The sequence below is a fragment of the Macaca fascicularis genome, chromosome 4, assembly GCF_037993035.2.
Source record: "Macaca fascicularis isolate 582-1 chromosome 4, T2T-MFA8v1.1".
NCBI classification, from domain to species: Eukaryota; Metazoa; Chordata; class Mammalia; order Primates; family Cercopithecidae; genus Macaca; species Macaca fascicularis.
The window spans coordinates 109,971,202-109,987,960 of record NC_088378.1 but is presented as its reverse complement, the minus strand read 5'-3'; the positions used below and the strand labels follow the sequence as shown (position 1 = coordinate 109,987,960).

Here is a 16,759-nt window from a genome sequence, read left to right as displayed (position 1 = left end):
AAAGATGGCCATGCAGAAACTCTCTCAAAAGGTCACCAACAGCAAAGACCAAAGGTAAATAAATCCACAAAGATGTGGAAAAACCAGCACAAAAAGGCTGAAAATTTTAAAAACCAAAATGCCTCTTCTCCTCCAAAGGATGACAATTCCTCACCAGTAACGGAACAAAACTGGATGGAGAATGAGTTTGACGAATTGACAGAAGTAGGCTTTAGAAGGTGGGTAATAACAAACTCCTCCGAGCTAAAAAAGCGTGTTCTAACCCAATGCAAGGAAGCTAAGAACCTTGATAAAATGTTAGAGGAATAACCAGTTTAGAGAAGAACATAAATGACCTGATAAAGCTGCAAAACACAGCACGAGAACTTTGTGAAGCATACACAAGTATCAATAGCTGAATAGATCAAGTGGAAGAAAGGATATCAGAGACTGAAAATCAACTTAATGAAATAAAGTAAGAAGACAAGATTGTAGAATAAAGAATGAAAAGGAACAAACAAAGCCTACAAGAAATATGGGATTATGTGAAAGGACTAAACCTATGTTTGATTGGTGTACCTGAAAGTGACAGGGAGAATTGAACTAAATTGGAAAACATGCTTCAGGATATTATCCAGGAGAACTTCCCCACCTAGCAAGACAGGCCAACATTCAAATTCAGGAAATACAGAGAACACCACAAAGATACTCCTCGAGAAAAGCAACCCCAAGACAAATAATCATCAGGTTCTCCAAGGCTGAAGTGAAAGAAAAAATCTTAAGGGCAGCCAGAGGGAAAGGTCAGGTTATCCACAAAGGGAAGCCCATCAGACTAACAGCAGATCTCTCTGCAGAAAACCTACAAGCCAGAAGAGAGTGGGGGCCAATATTTAACATTCTTAAAGAAAAGAATTTTCAACCCAAAATTTCATATCCAGCCAAACTAAGGTTCATAAGTGAAGGAGAAATAAAATCCATTACAGTCAAGAAAATGCTGGGGGATTCTGTCACCACCAGGCCTGCCTTACAAGAGCTCCTGAAGGAAGCACTAAATATGGAAAGGAAAAAAGGGTACCAGCCTCTGCAAAAACAACCCAAAATGTAAAGACCATCGACACTATGAAGAAACTGCTTAACTAATGGGCAAAATAACCAGCTAACATCATAATAACAGGATCAAAATCACACATAACAAAATTAACCTTATATGTAAATGGGCTAAATGTCCCAATTGAAAAGCACAGACAGGCAAATTGTATAAAGAGTCAAGAACCATCAGTGTGCTGCTGTATTCAGGAGATGCATCTCATATGCAAAGATACATATAAGCTCAAAATAAAGGGATGGTTGAATATTTACCAACAAATGGAAAGAAAACAAAAATCAGGTGTTGCAATCATAGTCTCTGATAAAACAGACATTAACCAACAAAAATCAAAAAGACAAAGGATGGCATTACATAATGGTAAAAGGATCAATGTAACAACAAGAGCTACCTATACTAAATATATATGCACCCAATACAGGAGCACCCAGATTCATAAAGCAAGTACTTACAGACTTACAAAGAGACTCCCACACAGTGATAGTGGGAGACTTTAACACCTAACTGTCAATATTAGACAGATCAAAGAGACAGAAAATTAACGAGGACATTCAAGGCTTGAACTCAGCTCTAGACCAAGTGGACCTAATAGATATCTACAGAACTCTCAACCCCAGATCAACAGAAAATATACTCTTCTCAGCACCACTAGCACTTATTCTAAAATTGACCACATAATTGGAAGTAAAACATTCCTCAGCAAATGCAAAAGAACAAAAATCATAACAAACAGTCTCTCAGACCACAGTGCAACAAATTAGAACTCAGGATTAAGAAACTTACTCAAAACGGCACAACTACATGGAAACTGAACAACCTGCTCCTGAATGACTAATGGGTAAATAACAAAATCAGGCAAGAGAAAGAAATAAAGGGTATTCAAATAGGAAGAGAGAAAGCCAAGTTATCTCTGTTTGCAAACGACATGATTGTATATTTAGAAAACCCCATTGTCTCAGCCCAAAAACTCCTTAAGCTGATGAGCAACTTTAGCAAAATCTCAGGATACTAAATCAAAGTGCAAAAATCACAAACATTGCTATTATAATAGACATTAATAGACAAACATTAATAGACAGAGAACCAAATCATGAATAAACTCTCATTCATAATTGCTACAAAGAGAATAAAATATCTAGGAATACAACTTACAAGTGATGTGAAGAACCTCTTCAAGGGGAACTACAAACTTCTGCTCAAGGAGATAAGAAAGGAAACACAGAAAAATGAAAAAAAAAAATTCCATGCTCATGGATAGGAAGAATCAATATGGTGAAAATGGCCATACTGCCCAGAGTAATTTATGGATTCAATGCTATTCCAATCAAGCTACCATTGACTTTCTTCCATTATTGGAAAACAAAACAAAACAAAAAACAAACAAAAAAAAATACTTTAAATTTCATATGGAACCAAAAAAGAGCCCGTATACCCCAGACAATCCTAAGCAAAAGCTGGAGGCAACATGCTACCTGACTTCAAACTATACTACAAGGCTACAGTAACCGAAACAGCATGATACTGGTACCAAAACAGATATATAGATCAATGGAACAGAACAGAAGCCTCAGAAATAATGTCACACATCTACAACCATCTGATCTTTGACAAACCTGACAAAAACAAGCCATGGGGAAAGGATTCCCTATGTAATAAATGGTGCTGGGAAAACTGGCTAGCCATATGCAGAACTCTGAAAATGGACACCTTCCTTACACCTTATACAAAAATTAACCCAAGATGGATTAAAGATTAAAATGTAAGACCTAAAATCATAAAAACTCTAGAAGAAAACCTAGGCAATACCATTCAGGACATAGGCATGGGCAAAGACTTCATGACTAAAACAACAAAAGCAATGGCAACAAAAGTCAAAATTGACAAATGGGATCTAATTAAACTAAAGAATTTCTGCACAGAAAAAAATAAAATAAAATAAAATAATAAATAGATAAATAAATAAATATATATATAAATCATCAGAGTGAACAGACAACCTGCAGAATGGGAGAAAATTTTGCAATGTATCCATCTGAGAAATGGCCAATATCCATAATCTACAAGAAACTTAAACAAATTTACAAGAAAAAAAAATCCCATCAAAAAGTGGGTGAAGGATATAAACAGACACTTTTCAAAAGAAGACATTTATGCAGCCAACAAACATGAAAAAAAGTTCATCATCACTAGTCATTAGAGAAATGCAAATCAAAACCACAATGATATGCCATCTCATGCAAGTTAGAATGGTGATCATTAAAAAGTCAGGAAACAACAGATGCTGGAGAGATGCTGGAGAAAATGTGGAGAAATAGGAATGCTTTTACACTGTTGGTCGGAGTGTAAATTAGTTCAACCATTGTGGAAGACAGTGTGGTGATTCCTCAAGGATTTAGAACTAAAAATACCATTTGAGCCAGCAATCAATTACTGGGTATATACCCAAAGGATTAAAAATCATTCTACTACACAGACACATGAACATGTATGTTTATTGCAGCACTATTCACAATAGCAAAGACTTGGAATGAACCGAAATGCCCATCAATGTCATACTGGATAAAAAAGGAAATGTGGCACATATACACCATGAAATATTATGCAGCTATAAAAAAAAGAATGAGTTAATGTCCTTTGCAGGGACATGGATGAAGCTGGAAACCATCATTCTCAGCAAACTAACACAAGAACAGAAAACCAAGTACTGTATGTTCTCACTTATAAGTGGGAGTTGCACAATGAGAACATATGGACACAGGGAGGGGAACAGCACACACTGGGTCCTGTTGAGGGGCAAGGGGATAGCATTAGGAGAAATACCTAATGTAGTTGACGGGTTGTTGGTTACAGCAAACCACCATGGCACATGTATACCTATGTAACAAACCTGCACATTCTGCCCGTGTATCCCAGAACTTAAAGTAAATAAATACATATATAGGCAGATGCCACAATTAGGCATTTCTAGAAAGGCCAAATTAAACATCTCAAAATGTACATAAAATTGTTAAACTTCATATTATTATAAGAATGCAGGGAGACTACAATAAGATATAACATTACATAAAGCTTAAGATGGAACATTCTGAAAATGCCAATAAAAACATTTATTCCCTGCTAAGAGTACAAAAATTGTATTTTTCAAAAGAAATGAAAAAAATATATAGATGTGATTTAGCAAATGTGACCATGTTTACCCAATGGTTCAACAATTCTATGTATGTATCCTCGGATATACTAGTACTTGTGTATTTAGAGAAATATTTGAAAACTTTAATATCATTGTAGGTAAGACAAAAGAAGCAAATAGTCCAAATATCTATAATCAGTAGAAAAATAAATTTTGGCATATATTTAATATGAAATATTCTATAAAAGTTAAAAATGAGCAACAGATTCATGCATCAACAGGAACGACAAAATATGTTCAACAACAATTTCCAGAGACTATACACGATATTGTTTTGCTTCTATTAACATGGAAACTAAAGAGCATTTTGTTCAGGCACACATACAAATAGTACTATAAACTAACAGCAAGAGTGGTAAATAAAAATTTGAGATTTTTGACATAAGTGATTGGATGGGAGAAATGAGGATGTACTGGTACAAGCACAAACGTATCAGTAGTGATCTGCTGCCTTAGTTATATAATGGGCACATGTGTGCTCACTTTATTATTTGCTGAATTACACATGTCAAATAATTAATTTAATAAAAAGTAGCTTCTCACCTGTTTGTCAGATCCACACATGTCCCATTATTTTTGCAAGGTTCAGAGGAACATTCATTAATTTCAATTTCACACAGAGATCCAGAAAACCCAGGTCTGCAAATACACCTTTTAAACAAAAAATTTAGTAACTCCATTAGTATAGATGTATAAAATCAATGCTTCAACTAATTGTAGTGTGGCAAGTTTTTAATAAGTATAAATGTTGCTTAATTCACCAATTAAAGTTCTATACCTATATATACATCTAGACACATAAACATGTATCTAGATACTTTTTAGTTTTCTGTACCTGAAATTGTTGACCATATCTTCACAGTCACCATAATCCTGGCAGGAAAGGAAGAGGCACTCTTTCACATCAATTTCACAGTGTTTACCTTCAAATTCTGCAAAGAGTATGAGATGAGTATGGATGAGCAATCCTTGTTATAGAGTAAAAAAATCAGAATCAGTGGTAGTCTAAAGAATACATTCATAATGGAGGTTAAAAAAAAAAGAAAATAATCTCAAGCTTCTCATAAAACTCCATTTCACATAATGTGTGCATAAAAACATACCAGTTTCTAGATTAATCAGTTTGAATGAAAGATTCTAGGGAGGAATACTCTACTAAATCCTCTGAGAAGGTAGAGATGTTGCTAATGTTGCTGTTGTTTTAAAGTATTTAAATGTTTGAACAAGAAGAACTGAAATGATCCGGAAAGCAAATGAATTAATGTGATGACCAATCTTAAAGTAAAATTGAGCTTCAATGATCAAATTTATTCAAGGCAGTTAGCAGATGAGGCAAATTATTTAATTGCTTTTTAGATGCAAGTGATTCAAAGAAAACAAATTATTTTGATTCATAGCTACATAATCAGTCATCCATTTAAACACACACCAGTTATATTTTTAAAAAAATGTGAAAGAAAATTATACAGGCTGATAAAAGAGGCAGTTGTAATTATTTCAACTCATTTGTGTCAGAAAAAAACCTGCATGTAATCACTTTTTACAATACAATGAAATATATTAATATTTATAATAAACAGTTAAACAATTCTATGGTTATATATTGACTAAGTATAATAAAGTATATGCTTAAAACTATTTTTTCTTGTTCATATTGTTTCTGTACTAATTCAAACATGTAAGAAACAAGATTTCCCTTTATTTTGCTTTTTCGGTGATATTACTAAGCACTAAATAAGTTCAGCCACATCATACAATATTCTAAATGTCAATATGCAATCAGGCTAATTTAGTTTGAGGAACAAAGTGTCATTCAAGTTATTTTAAGGAAACTGTATTCATTGTTGGCATACACATAGACTGGAATTGGAACTAAGAAGCATTTAAAGGGAAGCATAGTCTAGCTATCCAGGAATGGCTGTCTTCCTTTCATAGTACCTGTCCTTTATCCTTCTCATATCACTTTTTCTTCTCTTTCTATCACAAATATCTCAACATGTTCAGTTTCAAATCACTTGTAATGTTGCCATGCAAATGATATAGCACAGTTTTCTTGGTCTCTGTCTATATTATGATATTTCAGCTTCAGCACCAACTGTTCAATAAAAAATTCCCTCGGTATTTCGTCACTCAGATTCTCATGATAGAACATGGAATTTCTGACCTACTTCATCTTTTCATATCATACCATGCCACAGTCAATGCCATTCTCTGTGGTGTCTACCATTGGATCAAACTCCAAACTTGCCTCCCGTTGCAATTTAACAGGGAGCTTGGTGTTACACCTTATGAAATCTGGCTGCCTCTTTGGTAGGATATAATATGGAAAACTAAAAGTTACATAATCCAAAAGAAAACAAAAAAGAAAATTAAACAAAGTACAGATATAACAAAAAACAAATAGCTAGATGGTGTATTTATAGCCACACATATCAAAAATTATATTAAATATGATTTTTAAAATCTCCAATTTGAAGGTAGAGGCAGACTAAATAACAGAAGAAACTACATGATAGCTAAAAGAAATTTATTTAAAACATAATAACAATGATAGGTAAACATTTAAAAGATGGAATGATCACACATTATGAAACACTAATTGTTAAGTAAGCTACAGTACTTATGTGGCTAGCAGCCCAGGTAGTCTTCATGACAAACAATATTTTTAATATGCTGTATTTTTCTTACTCAATTCTCAGAGCCTACAAATGAATCTCTGAAGTTACACTTTTGTAGTTCGTTCATACACTAGATGTTGTATCCTCAGCATTAGAAACAAAGTTAAAATGAATTACTTCCAAGTTAATACGGCTCTCCTCACTTTAGGTGAGCAAGTTGTAATTGTTCCAACATGCAAGATGTTTAATTCTTTAAGTATTTGATTGAGGTTAGATTTTTCACAAGTTAAAAATTTAAAAAGTTGGCCGGGCGCGGTGGCTCACGCCTGTAATCCCAGCACTTTGGAAGGCCGAGGCGGGCGGATCACAAGGTCAGGAGATCGAGACCATGGTGAAACCCCGTCTCTACTAAAAATAGAAAAAATTAGCCGGGTGCAGTGGCGGGCGCCTGTAGTCCCAGCTACTCGGGAGGCTGAGGCCAGAGAATGGCGTGAACCCGGGAGGCGGAGCTTGCAGTGAGCCGAGATTGCGCCACTGCACTCCAGCCTGGGCGACAGAGCGAGACTCCGTCTCAAAAAAAAAAAAAAAAAAAAAAAAAAAAAAAAATTAAAAAGTTGAGTGCATTTCACCATTCCTACTTTAAGCCTGGTTAGTTTTCTCTGGGAGGCAGGGCATTTTGACACTAAAGTGATTCTTAGAAATGTTCTTTTGAGGCAGTGGAACTCAGGGGCACTGACTGGCTATAAAGAAGTGTGAGTGAGCCTCCATGATTTCAGCTGTGCTGATGAATTATAACACTCAAGGCCCAGGACCTTGGGTAGCTCACAGGATAACCTTGTTTCCCGTGATTTTGTCGTATTCATTAAGTTTGACATTTCTGAGATGGAGTTTTGTTACCAACTGGCAACATATGTCAATGGGTTGAGGAAATGAGATTGCGGAAATGCAGTAGACACTGGGAGAAAAAATAAAGTATATGTGGATTGCATTCAAAATAAAGCAAAGCTTTGCTGAGAGAGCTTATGTTTTAGGGATTTTAAGAGTGAAGTGTGCATACAGTCACGTGCTGCATAACAACATTTTGGTCAATGACAGACCACATGTTTAGCGACAAGGATCTTTAAAGATTATAATGGACCTGTAAATGCGTAGGGTATCTCATCTAGGTTTGTGTCAGGACACTCTATGGTGTTCACACAACAAAATTGCCTAGTGATACATTTCTCAGGATATATCCCCTTTTTTAAGCAATACATGACTGTATACTTAATCCCAAACTACATATTCTATAATCCTTGGTGTTAGAAGTTACAATTCATTTCTATGAAAGGTTCTTGTTTTGAATATATGAAGTTACAGGTAAGAAACTATCCAAAAAGAAAGTTTAGTATTACTAATTTTATGTTGTCCCCTTGTTCTTTATTCCTACTCAGAACTATTCGGTTGACCCTACTTTGTTAACTGCAGTGAGGATCTTCACATGCATTAAAAGTGAAGCATTCTCAAATGGATACTGCCTTGATCCTTTTCTTACACTGTCTCATCTGTGTATGATAACAAATACACATGAATGGTTAGTGAATGATATTTTTATACTTCTGCACTTATTCTTCGAAAATATACAAAATTAAATTTTAAAGCCTACTGCAGAAATGTAAGATCTAAATCAATCTGGATTATAGGTATTAATTTTTAAAATTAATTAATATTTTTCCTTTCTAACAAATTCAGCCTTTTTGCAGTTTGTGCTCTAGAAGGTAATGCTTGGAACAGAGTACAATAATGAAATTTTCATTAAAAAACCCATTTTACATAACATTTTATTGTTCAGGACTATATTTTAACAATCTCCACTTCAGAACTGGTATTAATTGGAGTAATTTGAAATGAATGTAAATAGGGAAAAAACTAGTGTATATCATAGCATGAATTCAAACAAGGTAGTTAAAAATAATATATTTTAAAATAAAAGCTCACTTAAAAATGTTTTTCTTTCAAAAGTATTAAATGTCTTATTTCTATTTATTCTTAATTAAATAATCTAATTTCTCTGGATTTAAAAACTTGATAAAAAGAAAACAAAAAATGCTTCAGAAGTTTCTCTTAGCAAGTCAGATTTTTTAAAAATATTATTTTATTGAAAAATATTTGTATTCAAATATTAACATTTTCTAAAATAATTAACCAATATAAGTAATTCTTCAAATTTAACTTTAAAAACTATGAAATATGAATATATAGAACTAATATTTCCAATAGTCCCTAATAAGACTTTTTAACACCTATTTTTAAAGTGAACTTAAAAAAAGAAAAGCTAATATTTTAGAATGTAATAAATATTTAACATGTTTTGTTTAATTATGTATGTATTTTCTTTAAGGAATTTTCTAAATTCAAATTTATACAGCTATTAACCTTAATAGGTATGTGCTACAACATGGGTACCTGTTTTTAATTGTCAACAGGAGTAATTTCTAATTTATACAAACTATTTTGTCAAATGACACATTTATTTGGTATTTGTACTTGTATACCTTAGGTAATGTAGAATTAACATAATGATAGTATATATACTGGAGTAATAGACACATTTAAATGCAACTACTTGTCTCCCCTGATACTACAATTCCATCAAGCTTAGGATCACAATTGTAAATCAATAGCACATGTAAATGATCTGATTCTGCTTTCACTACAGCTCCTTGCAAGGTATCTTTGCCACATTTTAATCCTGTCATTTAAAGAAACGTCTGCTTCTTTCACCTTGAAGACATACAAAGTGGCTGTTTTAGAAACTAAGCTCTTTAGATTAAATTAAGAAGCATTTGATAGGGTAATTTTTTGCCTATAAACGGAGAAATAGAGTAATTCAAGAAGAAACAAAAAAAAACCATTCATAAAAAGACCATTAGAAGAAATTATTTAACTCTTGACATATTTCTAGGCTAGACACACACATGCTAACATAATAATTCTACTGTATGCTACAAACACACACATTCTCATGCATTTCATCTGAAGTCCTCTTTATCTTCTTAATCTTCATGTGGTTTTGTTGGTTTTATTATTATTATTATTATTTTATTAGAGACAAAGTCCTGCTCTGTTGCCCAAGATGAAGTTCTCACTATAACCTTAAACTCCTGGGCTCTAATGATCCCTTCTGCTTTACAGTTCTGAGCAGTTAGGACTGCAGACATGAACCACCATGCACTGCAAGTTTTTAAAAAATAATTTGTAGAGATAGATACGTTGACCAAGCTGGTCTGGAGCTCTTGGCCTCAAGTAATCCTCCTGCCTTAGTCTCCCAAAGTGCTGGGATTACAAGTGTGAATTGTTGTGCCTGGCGCTCAAGTGATAAAATTTATATTTTATTTCTACCAGCTTGAAATTGAGACCAGTTTATTCAACCTTTCCCACTCAAATTAACTCTTTGCCTTCACGCTATGTCGTAGCCATTACTCTACTGGCCATAAACAATATAAACAAAAACATGAACTTAGTTAAGAAGTGAGATTTATTGGTAACCCGGCTGAGAGGGGTATCAGGCAGTTCACAAAATTGAAGTAAGAACTGTAAGTTCCTCCAGGATTCCTTCTTTCCCAAACACTTCTATCCTACTATATGCAGATCATCTCCACATGAAGAGAACATGGTCGTTGACTGTACCAATTGAAAACATCTGGCAGAAAGAGAAGGCCTCTTCTCTCAGCATCAATTCCAAAGAAAGGGTCTGAACGCCAATATTCCAGTCACATGCATGCCCAGACTTAGGTAAACCATAGTTACCAGAGGATGGAATTTACTATGTGTCTTAGCTTGAGTTCTTAAAACAAACAAACAAACAAACAAAAAAAGTCTGAGACAATGATTTTCTCACAAGAAGTTTATTTGAGAGGTCATCCCAGATCCCAGGAATTATTGCAAGGGAGTGGAAGATAAAGCAGGGAAGGGAGTGGTTTAATGAGCACATAATTGTTGTGGGCAACTGAGGCTTCATATGCTGGAGACCTTCTTATAAATCATGCAGAACATAACTAAAAGTTGTCAATAGAAATGAGAAAGCAATGTTATGTATCCACAACTTGTCATCCCTTGTACATATTTCTGGCATAAATGTGGAAGTGATGCAGGATTTTTCTCAGCCCATTTGCCAGACTTGTGGGAGGGGTGCCCCATCTACTCGGTCCACTATGCTCAAGCCTTTGGGGGAGGGAGCATGTGAGCCAGTGAGTGCAGGACCTCTCTGGCCACTCCACATGCCGAAACAGGAGAAAGCTCCACACAGCCCCCCCAGCCAGACCAGGTGTGTTGCCTTGTGGGGAACACGGTGGCACCCAGTTGAGTATGTATGTGACATTGAAGCCCCAGAGGGGACATTACAGTGCTCCTTTAGTTCCACCATTCACGGACAGCAGTGTGTTAGCAGCTCAGCTGGCCCCTTGCCTCGTCATATGGTTGGCTGCCCTCTGCGAGGGAGGGCAAAGGGCTGGCTGGACAGCCTTTCTGGGTACCCATACTCAGAGGGTCCCAAGCTCTTGTCTGGTGTCCAAGAAGAATGAGGTCATGCAGATGACTGAAGGGTGATGAAGGTGGATAATTTTATTGAGTGATGAAAACAGGTCTCAGAGGAGAGGGGAGCTTGAGAGGGTATAAGTAGGACAGGTTGTCTTCCTGTACAACCTGAAGGCAGGCTGTCTCTTCCCCAAAGTCAGGCCATCTCGTCTTCTACTGACTGAGTCTGGGGTTTTTATAGACACAGGATGGGGAGTGTGCGCTGATTGGTTTGTGAGTATGCAAAAGTTAAAATGAAGACAAGACTCGAAGGTGGGTACAAAAGTGTGGAAAACCAATTAGGAAAGGGTAGGTGTATGTAAAATAGGTGAAGGGTGGGGATCAATCAGAGGAAAGCACTGCCAAACAGGAAGACAAGTTCTCAATCTGGTCTGAGGATTTAACTTATAGCTTGGCTTTCAGGCTTTAAACTGTCATTGGCTTGGAGGTGATGTTTCACCAAGTACCTATCCTTATCTGTCTAGGCATTTGGCTGCCTCCTGTCACTATCAAAAGCTTTTACAGCATTGTACTTTAATGATTAATTAACTGGTGTGTCTCTCCTTTAAACTTTAAATTCCTTGAGGGCATATCTTCACCATGTTTAATTTTTCCAGAACCTATCTCAAGACTTGACACATCATAGGAAATCAATATGTTTGTTGAATCAGTTAATAATATTTTTAAAATTTCTGGAACACTACCAACATGCAGTTACAAGACAGACATGTATTTGTGTACAGAGTACAGTTTATAAAGGCAGAAAAAGTTGGTTACAATAAATTTCTAGGTGTGTAAATTCATTACATACTAAATAATCAAAGCTAACACTATTGAGGTGTCAAAAATAAAACCCATTTGTTTATAGAAATCTTATAAAATGTGCCTTTCTATGTGTTGTTTTTCTATTTATTAAAGGAATGTTTTTTCTTACATTGTGCCAAACGAATAAGATTTTATATAAAATAAACATATTGAATTATTAGTGTCACATGCTCTTTTGCCCCCTCATTTACTTGTAGAAAATGTTCACTATTCATAGAGACCCAAATAATCACCTCAATTCTAGTCAGAAGACAGAAGCATTGCCCTTTATCTCACAAAGCAGGATCACAATAGTTCCGGTGCTTAACTATACTGATAATTTTTTAAGTAGCTTACTTTGCAAAAAGGATTAGATCATTTTTACTATACATTTCAATCACATTAACCAAAATAGTTTACCTGCTAAGCAAACAGTTTGACATAAACCCAAAAGTATCAGTTATTCTACTTGCTGGTCCTTCAGAGTGAATTTGAATGTCATTTCTAATATAGTTGTCTAACATATAGTCGCATTGTTACTCTGGCTGAAATTTTATCTATACTCACATTTATCTAGTGAGAGACCCTATAGACTGGCTAAAAACTGTGAAAACAAATTCAGAAATACATATGCTGAATCCTTAGCCTAAAGTCTTAAATTTCTACTCTGATGTCCTATTTTAGTCAATTGACAAACACCAACAACTTACAAAGAGATCCAGTGGAGCTTCCAAATCATATCTGTAGATGTTAAGTATTGGAATTCTTTGTAGTTCTAAATGTTGATACTTGTGAGAATTAAATTTGATAAAATATTTTCTTTTAAAAACAATATGCTGGCTTTGACATAGAACCTATCTTAAATAAAGCTGTTAAAGTAACTCAGTCAAAGCTTCTAAAATGTTGCAGTCAACTTCTTTTGAATTTTCTGAAGTAGTTTTTAAAAGCAATGTTACAACCTTTAATTTTTTATCTGCTACAGAACTTAAAACTGCTAAAGACACATTATTACAGTAGTCAGATCTGATTTACAGAAACATACTCCACAATTAGGTTTAGAAAAACATAGATGTAAATTCGTTAAAAAAAAAAAAAATGATGTGCACTTCAAGTATCTCTTTGTACTGAATCGCAATCACAAAGGAATAAACAAATAATTCACTGTGTCCACCTGCCACTCTAGCCAAAGCTCTGATTTGACTTAAGTACAATAATAAAATACTAAGGGGAAATAAGATTTCCTTTATTTAATAATAGTGAAATCTAAATTCTACCCATGACATCTTTGTTAATGTTCAAGGGGACAGCAGATATCATTACTAGTTCAATATATGACTAGAAGGTTTTATAATGTTTCTAAACTTTCTTTCCCTGACCCCATAGCAGGAAAGAAATATCACTATATTTTATAAATTTATTAAATGCACTTATAAATAGCAAATGAATTTTTAAAATACTAAGGTTTGAAAACAATGCCCACTTTGTAGAAAATTATATCTGATAGAAACAAAGGAGGTTTACCTAAAGTGAATAAATATACTATGGCCTTCTCAATAAATATCTATCTAATATTTATGTTGAGATTTTTTTTCTATTTTACTTAGCTACTTACATTCTCAGAAATAATAATGTTATTAAGTAAAAAAAATTCTATGTAGTAGAATGTTTAGTAGAATTGTTCTACTAAATAAATTCACCTCACTGATATTGAATAATTTTCAACAAGTTTCACTCTCAAAGTTTGCTAAAAGGAAAACTATTTACTTGTTGGAATTATGTTCTTCATAATTACTAAATTTGGGCATCAAATGCTCCCCTTGTATTTTTTCTTCTCTATCTTGTTTCACCTGTCTCATTCTTGCAAACATTCTTTCACATGGTCTGTAAAACCCATGCCATTTTTGCAAAATCAATTGTTGATGGTTTTCTAGCTTTTAGTTTTAATCTTTCAGAACACCCAGAAGTTTCTGTCATGTATACAGGTTCAAGGACTTGCCTCAAAATCCTTTAAAAAGATTAATATCTTAAGAAAATTTTAGAGGATTTGCAAAAACAAATGGAAATAGCTTTGAATTAGATACCTATTTAACTAAAGTCATCTAAGCTGGCTTTTTTGAACAGAAGAGTAAATAAGTAATATCCTTATCATTAAGAGACTCCCTTAAGGGCCAGTGAGAGGAAGGAAAACATGAAACCACAGGTGAATATTAGAAAATAACTTGCAGTTGTGGACCTCCAAACACAATGAGTTTTTTATATTATGCTTATGACACATCTAGTTATTCTGAAAACTGGCCATGTGTTTTGGAGCAGAAGCATTTCCATTGAAAATCATAATTGCTTGTGAGTAACCATCAACACATGAACAGTGAACATGTACCTAAACCACTGTGCATCAATGAGACTTTCTTCACTTGCACATGAAGAAACCCCAATCAAGAAAGTTTAATGATATAAGCAGAGTTATTGGCTGATATGACCCAGATAGCCAGAAATATCCTGGCTTTAGATATGGTTGGATCCAGGAGCTCCAACAGTATTATTTGAACTGTTCATTCTTTCTTGCATAGGATTTCTCTTATGAGACTAAGCAGCCACCAAAGTTATGTGATTATAACTAAACAGTCTAAGTAGAAAGAAGTAATATTTTGATAGCTCCAGAATAAAATGTAAACTAAGACATTTCATTACTTTCAATTATACCTATGCCCATCTCTAACTAACTGCTATTGTCATGAACACTGCATGAACAGGATTGTTCAGAAAAGAGAAACTGTTATTAAAGGAGAGACAGCTTCTGAAAGAAAAAAAAAAAAGGCCAAAAAGCTATAAAGCTTTACTCTTTTCCCTTTTCCCAATAGTGAATTCTTACATTAACTCCTTTGGTGTATTTCTCTATTATATTTTTATAACAGGATTTGAAGTTAGATACTCCTCTACCCACAATGTGCATAGGGTTTTTCTAACCCATTTGAAGAGGCCATCAACCCATAGGCACAATAAATACACAAATTAATTAAGTAATTATTTAAAACCATTAAAATCCATATCAGCTCTTACCTTCTCTACAAATACAATGCTGATTTCCATCTACCAAAGCTAAGCATGTTGAGTTGTTTCTGCAAGGGTTATTAAGTAGGTCACAAGGGTTATAGCGTTGGTGGCAAAACTGTCCAGTATAAAGGGGTGGGCACAGACATACAAATTGTCCAGGGATGGTAGATTCATGACAAAGACCTCCATTCATGCATGGATCAGAGTCACATTCATTTATTTCTTCACTACAGTTCTGCCCAGTCCATCCAGACGTACACTCACACCTGAAATAAAATATTAAAATTTTAAGAAGTGTGAACTCGTTTTTCAAGTTTATTTTTTGTATTTTTAATTACTCCCTTGAACTAATAGTATGTGGTGCTTTTAAATTTATAACAGGACTAATAAATAATACATAGCTTTAAAATATTTTTGCCTAATTTCCTGTGACAATATAATATATATTACCATAAAACTTACCACATTGGCTGAAATAAGATTTTTAAAGCATTAGCAAATTTCTACCATAGGCCTCTGAGACACGTCAGAGAACAATTATTGAGCTAAATTACCAATTGAGCAAAATTTTCCTATGAATTATTTATGAAATAAGTTTTATGAAAATTTATTTATGAAATAAGTTTTACAGATGAGATCACTATTTATAAGCCTTAAGTGCTATTTAATTCAGTGTCCTTAGCAATATGTGAAATTCTTGCCATCACCAGAGTATATAACAGGTGTTACTTTATGTTAAGCATCTGTTTTTGGCTTTGTATTTGTTGAATCATTTGAAATGCATGTTTAAAATTTTCTTTTCAAAAATTTTAGATTCAGGGCTTACATGGGCAGGTTTGTAACACAGATATATTGCATAATGCTGTAGTTTGGGCTTTTGTTGAACCCATTGCCCACATAGTGAACACAGAACCCAATAGGTAGATTTTCAACCCTTACCTTTCTCCTTCCCTGCTCACTTTTGGAGTTCTCAGCCTCTATTGTTTCCATCTTTATATCCATGTGTACCCACTGTTTACCTTCCATTTGCAAGTGAGAAAATATGGTATTATATTTTCTGTTTCTGTATTAATTCACTGAGGATAATAGCCTCTAGCTGCAACCATATTGCTGCAAATGAAATGATTTAATTCTTTTTATGGTTTTGTAGGATTCCACAATGTATATGTATCTCATTGTCTTTATCCAGTCCACCATTGATAGACAGCTAGGTTGGTTCCATGATTTTGCTCTTGTGTATAGCACTATGATAAACATATGAGTGAAGTTGTCTTTTTGGTAGAATGACTTCTTTTTATTTGGGTGGATGCTCAGTAGTGGAATTTTTGGGTCAAATGATAGCTCTATTTTTAGTTCTTTGAGAAATCTCCATAATGCTTTCCGTGGGCTGAACTAAATTTGTATTAATATTTGAATAATTTGGGATAATTGAAGGGAAAGCAAACAAATGAAAAA

The 16,759-nt window shown here is 34.3% G+C and overlaps 1 protein-coding gene across 1 annotated transcript in view; it reads right to left on the bottom strand.

The window, feature by feature from the left end:
- The window catches only part of LOC135970466 (protein eyes shut homolog), a 118,896-nt gene extending 102,857 nt beyond the window's left edge, over positions 1–16,039 (bottom strand). The window contains exons 1-3 of the mRNA XM_065543108.1: positions 15,311–16,039; positions 5,110–5,206; positions 4,818–4,925 (exon numbers count right to left, since the gene is read on the bottom strand). Coding sequence (XP_065399180.1) covers positions 4,818–4,925; positions 5,110–5,206; positions 15,311–15,497 — 392 coding nt within the window. The 5' untranslated portion in view covers positions 15,498–16,039. The remainder of the gene's footprint in view (positions 1–4,817; positions 4,926–5,109; positions 5,207–15,310) is intronic.
- Between the last annotated feature and the right edge of the window lie 720 nt (positions 16,040–16,759).